The sequence below is a fragment of the Centruroides vittatus genome, unplaced genomic scaffold, assembly GCF_030686945.1.
Source record: "Centruroides vittatus isolate TY-2023 unplaced genomic scaffold, ASM3068694v2 contig_19, whole genome shotgun sequence".
NCBI lineage: Eukaryota > Metazoa > Arthropoda > Arachnida > Scorpiones > Buthidae > Centruroides > Centruroides vittatus.
In genome coordinates this window covers 2,791,789-2,803,794 of record NW_027121169.1, presented here as the reverse complement: position 1 = coordinate 2,803,794, position 12,006 = coordinate 2,791,789, and the positions used below count along the sequence as shown (strand labels likewise).

The following is a 12,006-nucleotide window of genomic DNA, read 5'->3' as shown; positions in this document are numbered from 1 at the left end:
ACGCTCTTTGAACGATGGCAGTATATTGCGATCTCGTAGACAGTTTCCCCTTACCTTAGCATACTCGATGACTATACATAAATCACAGAGATTAACTCTTCCAAAAATCAAAATAGATATAGGGAAAAAAGAGACAGCTATTGGTCTTACCTATGTTACATTGAGTTGAGTGAAAAAATAACTGACTCAGTATTTTTAAAGAGTTACAATAAAGATCGCTACGAGTCAATTTGTAAGTCCAAGGCCCATAGTGATAGACAGAATTTCGTGAAACGTTGGCATAGCAATTAATTAATGGCTTATTCTGACCTTATATTTGTACCTTTAAATGATCCAATAGAAATCAAATATATTGTTGAGAACAAATGATTCTTTGTTTCTTTTTCCCTCATAATCTAGAAAATAAAGGTGCAAGCAGCTTCGTTTCAACTACACGCTGATGCAGTGTTACTTAACTAGTTTACAATTCAACTGGGGGCAAATTTCAGAATTTGCTCCCGATTGGATTGTAAATGATATAGTCCATCTAATTGTAGGTTTAACTACAGTACATTGTACACATCAGCAATGTTTTCTTTCCTTCAATACTTACAGATAGCCTTCATTTAAAGATCTGAAATACATAGAATAAAACACACAATATTTAAAATACATAGAATTCAAGTTTTATTTGGGATTTTCTGGAAATTTTTTTAAATAATATTTTTGATTTGCAGTTGGGAGAATCTGTGGACGTAAAACCCACAAACAGGTCTTTGGTTGGGGCCTTTTTATACTCTCTTTGAGTGGTAAAGGGCCTTAAACCACAAATAAAAAAAAAAAAAAAAAAAAAAAACAGGTCTTTGGCACTAGAGCTAGTCAGAGCTTCCATTTAATTGCTGGAACTGGAACTTGGAATCATGTGTTTTTTAAAAAAATTATTGCCTCTAGCTCCGGATCTCTTTTCTTTTATAGGCTTAAGTGTTAATTTCTTCAGCTGTTCTCTAGAAAGTTGTGAGCTTTCTATCTTGCTAATCTTTCTAATAAAAAAATTTTCTAACAACTTAAATTTGTGGCATACTACCAGAGATATATTTTTGGCATATCCTGTTTATTGTTTGGAATTAAACAAAATTAATGTATGTCAACTGTAATCAATAATACAGACAATATTTTAGTAGCTTTTAAATAATAATTAAAATGTTACATTAACTTTGTTTACATGTCAAGTACTCTTATAGCTTTTCTAATATAACTTGGAATATAAATTTCTAGCATCCATACTGGAAGAGAGGGAGGTTATGACAAGTTGGACAAAGACAAGAGATGGAGGGGTTTAACTTTTATGAATCCATTTTATTTCATTAAATTTTATACAGTTTATACAATATATTATTCATAAAGTGGCAAAGATTTTTGGGGGTTTGAGTGTTGTTGGATGTCCAAAGAGGAGAGGAGGTTACAGAAACTTGGACAAACTGGGACAATGGGGGAGAGGGAGTAAAAATTTCAAGAAAAATGTGGATGTAATTTATGGACAGCACCTTATTAGGGGCAAATTACATCCACAAGGGTAACAGTGGTAAATAACTGGTGAATAGTAGGTATTAGTTAATTGTTTATTGGTATTTAATTTTATTTCTATGATTTCCTGCTCATTATAGTTTAATATATTTGAGAGTAATACTAAAATCACAAATTATGTTAATATATGATCAAAAGATATACTTGTATTGTTTATTTAAAATTTATATAAAGTGGTAAAAACAGATTATAGATAAATTAATAGTTATGATAAAATGGTTTGATATTGTACTCTTATCTCAAACAATTTCATTTAAAAATTAAATGTTTGGTTGGAGCTAGAGCTGGAGCTGGAATCAGAGCTAGAAAATTCACTTGGAATGGAGCCATAGCCATAATTGGGACCCCTACCCAAAACCCTGCCTACAGATACAGAGGACCAACTGTATTTTATTTATTTTTTTCAAATTTACTGTTATATTTTGCACTCTATATTGCACATAAAAAACAGTTTATTATGTAATTTCAGTATATTGGTAACTTATGATTTTGTTGTTATGAATTTTTCCAAATTTTAATGATAATTGTGTACAATAATAATTATTATTATTTTTTAATCTTAAAAATAATTTTATTTTCTAAATCAAATAAATATTTAATGCATACTACAAATAATAACTATTTTATCTGAATTATCAGTAATAATGCCATATATCAATTTAAAAATGATGTTGCAATATTATCTTATTTAACTTTTTGTATCTTTCTATTTTAAAACATTTAAGTTATTAAAACAAAAAAGTAATGGTGTTATTTAAAGATTGTTTATTAGGCACCATATTGATCATATGCAACTTATAATTCTAGGCCAAGAAGTTGAACAAATTAAAATTGGCAATACAATTTGTAACATTGTTAGAAAAAATTTGAAATCTGTAGTTGTTAACTCTTGCAGTAACCCTTAGGAGACCAATTGATTTATCTGAGAGATTGCTAAATTACTAGGGTTATCTGAGGTTGGTGACAAATTTATTTTCATTATATTTAAAAATATAATAGTAATTACAGGTTGAAGCTCCTTAATCTGGCAATCTTGGAATCTAGCTATTGCCAGACTACAGAAATTGACCTTTAAGATCCTCAAGAAAACCCCCTACATAACTATATACCTATTCCATATGTACTGTACAGTACAGTATGTATATATTGTAATTAGGGTTTCTCAAACGGGATTCCGGGATCCTGGGATCCCGGTCATTTTTTTAACCTGGGAAATTTTTCTTATCCTGGGAAATCCCACAAATTTTTTAAAAATTCACTTTTTTCTTATTTTATGTTAAGCTTGAGGAAATTTTGCAAATAGAAAGTATCATTAACTCATAAACTGTCAGAATACATTTGTATTTATTAATTTTAAACCTACTTATTAGCTTTTTTTAACTTTTGTTTGTTATGGCAGGTCACGAATGGTCAATAATCAATACGTAGCTTATTTGTGGCAGAACTCAAAATTCTTTATCAGTAATATCTGGAATAAGTGTGCTTATGCTGTCTTAATTTTTAACCATGCTTAGTAGCTTCAATAACTGCGTAACGCCAAGATGTGCAAATTGGGCAAGGATACAAACATGTACGAAGTCTGCAAGTATGAAGTTTTTCTTCATAACCTGATTATTAAAGACAAACGAACTGCCGAATTATTGGGCTATGATCTTTCTATTAATGCAGCCGAGGTAGACAAATCAAGAATATTAGAGAACAAAAGAAGTACTACAATCTCAAAAACGAACTAGAAATCTTTCAGGATACAGATGAAAACACATAATATTTGTTTTCTCTTAAATGCATTAAACACGATTCCAATCACATCAATTAAAGGCATTCTCGGTAGCAAGACTTTTCATTACTAAAATAAGAATCAGATTGAGTGATCGGAGTATTGACCATCTTTGCTTTTTAAAATCTTATAAAAATTTACAATATTTTGTATTATATTTTATTTAAAAAATCAAAAATTACCTTCTAAGTTAGAAGTTTGATCTAAGTTCATTTTTTTTTAATTTTCAACTCAATTCAAAGGCATTTTTGTCATTGCTGTATGCAGTTTCCAGCAAACTTTAAAAAATTTTTTCTATTTGTGAAAATTTCTATGTAATTCAAAGGTAATTTTTAATACATATCTTATACAGCATTATTAATATGATTTTGGAGGATGCAGAACGTATTAAATTACTTTAAAAAACGAAAAATAATTAAATCATTTGATTTCATGACATTTTGTATATCTTAAAAATAATTAATTTTGTCCCGGGATTTCCTGGAATCCCGGGAAACAGTTCACTTTTATCCCGGGATTCCAGGACAAGCAAAAGACCGGGAAATGAGAAACCCTAATTGCAATGTTATCAAAGATAGGACCAAGCTTAAAATAAGAAAAAAATACAATTATTAAGGCTTCCAAACAAGGAACGTTTCATGTAATATAAAACACAAAACTGAAAATAATACTAGCATTACCTATAGCTCCTGTTACATCATAAGTCAGCAGGGTCATCATCAGCAGTGTTTTTAAGGTATGCAAAATCATCAGGGTTCCTAGGTCATTAGAGACAGAGGAAATGTAGGAATGTGGATTTTTCATGTTGGAATGAATCTTAGCAATGCTATTAATGAAATAATCACTATTCGAATAAATGAAAGTACAACTTCTGATACAGTGGCTTTTCCTTAGTTAATTTTCTTTGAATCAGTAAACAGACATAATAGATATACAAACTATTATTGACTGATTCAAAATGTGCCAAACTATAGAATGCTGGATTAAAGAAGTTCAATCTGTAAATTTGATTAAAATAAAGAAAACAATTTTGAATTTTAATTTATGTTAATTTAAAAATACCAAGAATTCCTATTTCATTACTTATTTTGTCTTATTTGTAATTTATACTTAATTTTTATTGTACTGGAAGAGATTAATGAATTAAATCTAATCTCAGAAAGGGGTTGTCAAGCAAAAATAATTAGTAATCCTCTTTTTTAGTGAAATTTTAAAAAAATGGATGTTTTTTTCATTTTAGATGATGGTGATATGTGTTATAATTTATATACATGTACAGTTCATTCCATATCTATCTCCTGAATGGGGTTTGGAAATATTTAAAGTGATATAAAGACATTTTTCTGTAACACTAATTCTTATTCTTGTTCAAAACTATTTTGGGAAATTGTTTTTAAGTTTTTAAAGTAAATTGGAGAACATTAAAAGACAGATTTAACATCTCATTTGGCTTTTCCTGTTATAATTGGCTTATTCTTGTTACTGTATATATTAAATTCTCAATCAGCAACTTTGGAATGAACTGTAACAAATTATACTTTGAATTCATTCAATAAAATTTATAAAATGATTTATTTTATCAATTTTACAGAATTCTTTTAAAACTTACACCAAAAATATGAACAGGTCTGTGGAAAATGCATCTTGTAATAAAAATATTACTACTATAAGACGTAAACATAATCACAGAAAGGTATCAATTTTTATCTATTTAGTATGTTTCTATAATTATATAAAACTATTATAATGAATATGAAATTTTTAATGTGTCCAAAGTCCAAATTTTAGATTTTTCATCTTTTTAGTAAAAATTAAATTAACAGCAATAACATCAGGAATCTTACAAGTAAAAACAATTTAATAAAAAAACTAATGTTTTCTACTGTTTTCAATGGTCATCTTCAGGTTACATGTGTTCCAAAATAGAACATAAAAATAAATAAATGATTTAAAGTTGATGGAATGCAGACACAATTGATTACCATTCACATGAATGTTGCTGGTTGCATAATGGAAAAATAAAAAATACAATAGGATCATTCCATGTCAGGTGATCATAGTCTCCAGCTTGACTCCCTCAGATTTCAATGAAATTTGGCACAAAGGTAACTAAGGCTTAATTAATCATTTAATTTGTTAACTTTGATCCCTTTGCTTGCTGATTTTTAGTTCAGACTAGCTGGTACCTTACTCTGCTTTAACAGGAAGTTGAACATTTCATTAGTTGGTAAAAACAAGGAAGTGCATTCAACCATTCCAAGCGTTGAGTTTGAATATTTCAGCCTATGATACTTTTGTATTGAAAATCTATAATTTTCTCTTTGTACAAGTGTTTTTTAAATATTTTTTCAAGGCTTTCATCCAGTTCTTTAAAGCTTGTGTCCCTTTTGAATAACCAAGGCTCTGGGTTCATTTTAAATGTCTGTAGTATCTTGAAATACATTTGTGGGGCAGAACAGACTACATTTAACTTTATTTTTGACTTCAATAATTTAAAGTTTCTGTTACATTGACAGTTTTAATATCCTTGTACAGGATATATATATATATATGATTAACATTAATGTTCTAGGTTGCTGATAGCCAGAGACAGCAATTAAGCACAGTAATACTTTTGTTTTGCCCACCTGTCCCATCTGAAAACAACACTAACATGGAAACAGGGATATTCTGCTTTAGCATTTGTCAAAAATTCAGAACATTTTCCTTTGTGTTTCAAGGAAACAGTAAAAAGCACTGCTGGAATTATTATGTATATGTACTGTACATTAAAAACAAACATCCAAGCAAGTGTTTATAAAATTGTTTGGACTACAATCTGTCGTAAACCAATTCATTTTCTCCAGAACCATGACTCCATTTCTTCTTACCTAGCTATCATTGCTGTTTTTTGCCTCTTCTGTACATTATTTTTCCATTCTTCTGATTTTTTTTTTGTTCCTTTTTGTCCTCTATTATTCATTTTTTGAAAGAAATTAAAACAAGCAGAGATTATAGTAAATAAAAACTGAGTATCCAGATACCAAAAGAGGCAGCCATATAAAAAGTTCAGTGACTTCTAGTAGGAGTAAGTAGTAAAGTAATGATAGCAATTCAAAATACCATCAAATTCACTTCCAACCAAATATATTTCATAGAATATAGCATGGAAAAGCTAAAGCAGCATTTTCAGAAAGAACGGTGTAAAGCTCTTCATGCTTTTATCCACCCAGCTCCTCAATTGCTATTAATATTCTGTATATAAAGTTAGTTTAAGTTATAATGTCTAACACACAGTGCTTTAAATCAAATTTTTGTAACAACCTATTGGAATAATCCATTATGTCATTAAAATACTGTACTTTTAAAAAAGTTTCAAAATCATAGGAAAGTGATGATTACATTGATGTTTAGCTTTATGAAAGAATGTTAATTAAAAATGTACTGTATTTCCTTGATTCTAAAATGTACTGAGTTTGAATTTTAAAATTTTTTTATAGAGAAAAATGTTTAAATAATTAATTTTATTAAATTTTGTTAAGTAATAGCAAGTTACATGTTGTCACAAACAGGTAATGTCCAGCAGCTCTTTATTTCCTGTCCAGATGTCACCTGCATATACAATAACTAGACGTATTTATTATAGTGCTGTGTCATAATGTCCTCTGCAAGGCATTTTAAATGTTAAAAAGTAGTTTAAATTAAATTCTCTTTATCAGTTTATCAGCAAATCTCATTTTTGAACTGATGTGAACATTGAGTGTAATAGTCAAAAAGATTTATTATTGGTACATTAGGCACCACATGGTCTACTTGCAATGAATGCAATTATGAGAACCAAGGGGGCAGAGCAGTGAGCTTGGGCTCTCTTACTGGCATCATGTCAACAGATGGCTTCGGTTTTTTTTTAGCGAGTGGGAGGGTTAGCAAGGTCATTGATAAGATGTCAGCGATACATAAGTAATCAACCATTTAAACAGACAGAACAAATTTAATATAAATCTAATTCTAAGGGTATACAAATTCTTACACAAATAGATGATTAAATGTTTACACAGTCGTCATCAATAAACATTAACGCCTTATATCTATAATTCGCTTATAAACTAATTGACCAAGAGAGAGAGAGAGAGAGAGAGAGTTTCCATAAAACTTCAAATACTTCTTGCTGATTCCTTGTTCATAGATCCTAATCATTCGCAATTGAGAGGACATTTGCGGATCTAGCCAAGAATCAGGGTCCATAGGCAGTCGGGGAGCTGGTGAGTAGAGCTTCGTGTTGTAGGTGTATATGCTCAATTATGGCTGGGCCGGCGTCCGTGGGAAGTCTGCTGTTGTCCTCCCCGATAATCGGGTACAACCCTTTTTATACATGTCTCTGACTGATGCAATGTGTTCTAAGTTCGAATTAGGTCGTCTTGGAGAATACGGGCTGTCAAAAATTGGATGCGTCGATGAATTTATTGCCATTTTCTATCCGTCATCGTGGCTCAAACTACCTCATAAATTTGCTTGTTTGACAGTTTGTTATTATGACTAATTGTCTATATTAACTAAGGTCAGAACTTAGGTTACAACCTGTGTAATAATTATTGATCTGGAAGGACATTTGATCTGTTTTATCTATCAAGAAATCGGGAGGAATAGGATGTATGTGGGTTTGGTTTTTTTCGCTTTGTCATCTCCTGACCTTTTCTAGGTTAATTGTAAGTTATTACTAATTAATTAAATTAAATTGCCCCCTCTAAATGTCACACAATTATTGTTTTGGACACTAAACATAAGATATTCTATATTTTAAGATGCACCTTTGTTTTGGACAAGTATAAGTAGATGAAAATAGTGCATATTACAAGTAAAAAATATATTATATATGTTATTTATCGATTGTCTTTTTATTTCAATCCTTTCAGTATTAATCCTTGCTTTAAGCATTAAGTATTAATGCTTAAATGTTAATTCTTTGTTTATGAGGATTATAATGCTATTGTAAATTGATTATAGTGCTCTCTTAGTAATATAAATTAATTCACATTGTGTGTTTTCAGCTTAATAGGAAGTTCAGATTAATAAAAATTTGAATTTGGAAATAATAAAAGAGGAATTTTTGCTGTTATCACCAATATTTTTTGTACCCCAAAGCATTTTTTATCTTAATTGTAAGGAGATCATAGCTGATCTCACCTGTCAGATATATTCAGAATAATTTTAAAATATGTTTGTTCCAAAAAGACCTAGAATCTGGAAACTTTGTGAAGCTAAGATAGACTGATGACTTTGATTAGTTATCATTGCTTCATCATTTCTTTGTTAAATGAAACTGCATGTTTTTCTCAATTCTACCTTAAATTGTATCTGAGAGATATTGCAGTCTATTTGAACATTTTGCTGTTTTTGTAGATGTCTGTTTTTGATTTCTGTTTGAAATTGAAGAATATTACATATTGATGACAATGAGAAGTATAATCAATGAAGGCCTTGGAATGGATCACTATTTTTAAATTAGTCACTTTTTCTGAACAGTTTCGGCACTATATCACTATTTCATACTTGTTTTGCCATTTTGAGTAATGACATTTTTGTGATGCCAAGCTGTCACATGTTACTTCATTAACCTTTACACCTTCAATTTGAGGGCAGGGTGTTAAAAAAACCAATAAAAAAATGAAAATCAAGTGCAAAAAATGATGAACAAACATACTTTAAGATGACACTATTTATCATTTTTCAATTTTTGTTTTAATAATTTTGTGAAGATTTTACTCATTTTTAGCATTTATAATTTTATATAAAACTCATCTCTACCCTCAAAATTAAACTGTTTACAGTTTTGTAATTATTAATAATATAAAAGTTGATTTTAACAAAATTTCATAACGGATGGTGCTCCAAACTCATTTTAAATTCATTCTATTACATCATCATGTTTTTGCTGGAAAAGTACATTTTGTTTCTGAACTTTTTATTTAATGAAATGTCTTGTTTTAAATTTTAATAATTCTGCGACTCTGAAAATTTTTTCTAATTAGTAATTTTTGCCAATTAAAAATTTTAATTTGCAAAATTTAAAATGATAACTCATTAGAAAGAAGGGTAAATATACAGGCGATTGTTCTCTTAATTTTTTTAGAGAGACCTGTCATATATTTTCTAATAGATGTCTCCCGTGTTTAATTACCAAACTGGCTGATTGGTTTGGCATGTTATGTTCTACAAAAAATAAAGAAGCGGAGTAAAGAGCAGATCAAAATATACAGATATAGCAAAGGATAATTAATGACCCCTTTTTAGTAATTTTGGTCAACCAACTGGGATACAATGCACTTGAAAGTGAAACCAGAAATTCCAGAGTTTTGGTTTTGTTTTGGTTTCACCAGAGACAGGCATCTATCCCTGTAAGGCTGTGTTTATGCAAATGTAAGAAGAGGGGAAAAACATGCAAAAATGAACTTTAGACCAGAATTCACAATCACAACACCATTTATGCAGAAGTGAGAAATGAATTTCTTACACAAACATCTAGACCCTGTGCAGGCATTAGTTCTAAATTATGCCGTTGTGGCAAGTTGAACTTCCAGCTATTGGCAGAAGCCCAATTTGGGGTATTTTCTGTTCATAATTACAAATTATGATTGCTTTATTTGTAATTACTATTAATTAATGAAATAATTTAATAATGAAAATAAGTTATTGTCCTTTAAACAAAAGAAAACATTCTCAAACTAAATTATAATGTTAAATGAAACAAAACCCATAAACATAAAATAACATTCAGACTACTCCTTACAAATAATGTGCTGCATTTACTCGCATATAAGACGAGGTATGACTTTAAAGATCAAAATAAAGAAAATTAGATTTATTAATACAATTCTAATTTTATTTCATTTAATCACAAATAAAATATCAAATGCATGTAAATGCACATTGTCCCACAAAAATTACTGGCATTTTAAACTTTAAAGAAAAATCTTGTAAAATCGACATAATTTGTTCATGTAAAGCTGGACAATCAGGAACCTTTTTTTTGCCAATTCTTAATAGTCGAATCTACTCTCCATTGATTATGCTTATCAGTTTCTCTGAATTCTGATTTCCGAATAATCATCTGTTTTCATGTGGGAATGAATTAAAATTTATTCTGGGCTCCTGTGTGATATTGGAATTTCAATTTGGAATTCTATTCAAAAGCTTTGCTTTTCTGATTGCTATTCATCTTTACTTTTGGCAATACACAAGAACAATTGAAACAACCCAAATAAAATACTTTTAAACACTAGGGGGTGAGCATCTGGTAAAAAATGCAAATACACAGTTTACAAAAATTATTACAAAAATGCAAAAAATCCTTCACTTGTGCATATAGGATGACCTAGGTTTTTTAAGCAGTGAAAAATGAATAAAAACTTTGTCTTATATGCGAGTAAATATCGTATATCATCATGGCTGACTAATTTTATTTGTCACTGTTTAGTCACTTTTTCCTTTCTGGGAATTACTATTCTCACTTATTTTGAAGTCATTTTTTGTTCCGAGGCCTGTCAATGTTTCCTAATAACTGGATGGAATAGTATATATACACAAAAACAAGAAAATCCAGCAAAATATAAACTTTAATTAGATAAATAAACATTTTCAACAATTTTAATTGTCATCTTCAAGTTAATGAATAAAATACAGACACGAACTAATCTTTTTAAAAATGAATGTGTTTGCTTTCTATTGAATGGAATTTATATGCAATGACTGATGTCATTCTGTTGGGCAATAGTTTGTAAGCAGGATAAAAAGGGAAAGATTTCTAGGCATGGGAGAAAATATCTGCCTCCCTGTAATTGATGGCTGGTTCTTTAAAAGATGTTTTGTAAATCTCCATTCTTTCTAGATGTTTTAAGTGGAACCAGTTAGATGCAGGATATGATACATCCTTGGTCATAGATGATATCTATGTCATTCTTGAATGCATATACACTTAAGGAGGGTGGTGGAGGTTAGGCCCTCTTTGATAGTGTAGGTATTTGCCTTCCACTTGATCCTTAGAATTCCTTAAGATGGAAGAAATAGTGAATTTTCTATTAGGCTTGAATAAATTGATTTGAATAAGAAGCTTGAAAAATTCCTTCATTAATTCCTAAATAATTTCTTTAGGAATTAAATTAGGATTGATAAAAAGGATTGAGTTTATCTGTTTCAATAAGAATTCCTTCATTAAATTATTTGTGGGAGAGTAAAGTAAAACCTGTTTAAAACAGAACATGACAGTACTGATTGGGATTTTTCCATTTTGATAGATTTCTGTTTAATTCAGGATTGTGTTTTTATTAATTTCTTCTAGAGACTAGGGGAGAAATTGTCACAGCTACTTTCCAGAAAGTACAGTCTTAACAAATAAATGATCTATTTCTAGATGATAAGAGTTAAGGCAGATGCACATGGAAGGAAAAATTAAGACAATATTGCTGACTGCTGACATTGACTATTAAAATGTGTGATTAATTAAACCTGTCTTTGATGTTCAATATCACTTCAGTTTTGCCTCCCATGTGCATCCACCTTTAGTCTACTATGATCCAAGTCTGCAAGTTACAGCATTAATTATGATTTCAAATTTAGCTGCTCTTACATTCAAAATTTTCACTTTACTCAGCTTATGTTATTCTATCAGTTTTCAAAAGCCACATTTGACA

At 29.7% G+C, this 12,006-nt stretch overlaps 1 protein-coding gene across 6 annotated transcripts in view; it reads left to right on the top strand.

Annotated features, from left to right (window-relative positions):
• LOC136970150 (germ cell nuclear acidic protein-like) overlaps positions 1 to 12,006 on the top strand; it is a 44,005-nt gene that overhangs the window by 4,579 nt on the left and 27,420 nt on the right. For 5 of the 6 annotated variants that reach the window (XM_067264553.1, XM_067264552.1, XM_067264551.1 and 2 more), the window contains exon 2: positions 4,932 to 5,033. In XM_067264553.1, the coding sequence (XP_067120654.1) occupies positions 4,959 to 5,033 (75 nt within the window). In that variant the 5' untranslated portion in view covers positions 4,932 to 4,958. Of the gene's footprint in view, positions 1 to 2,376; positions 2,520 to 4,931; positions 5,034 to 12,006 lie in introns of those variants that run through there. The other variant, XM_067264549.1, reaches the window with a different exon arrangement.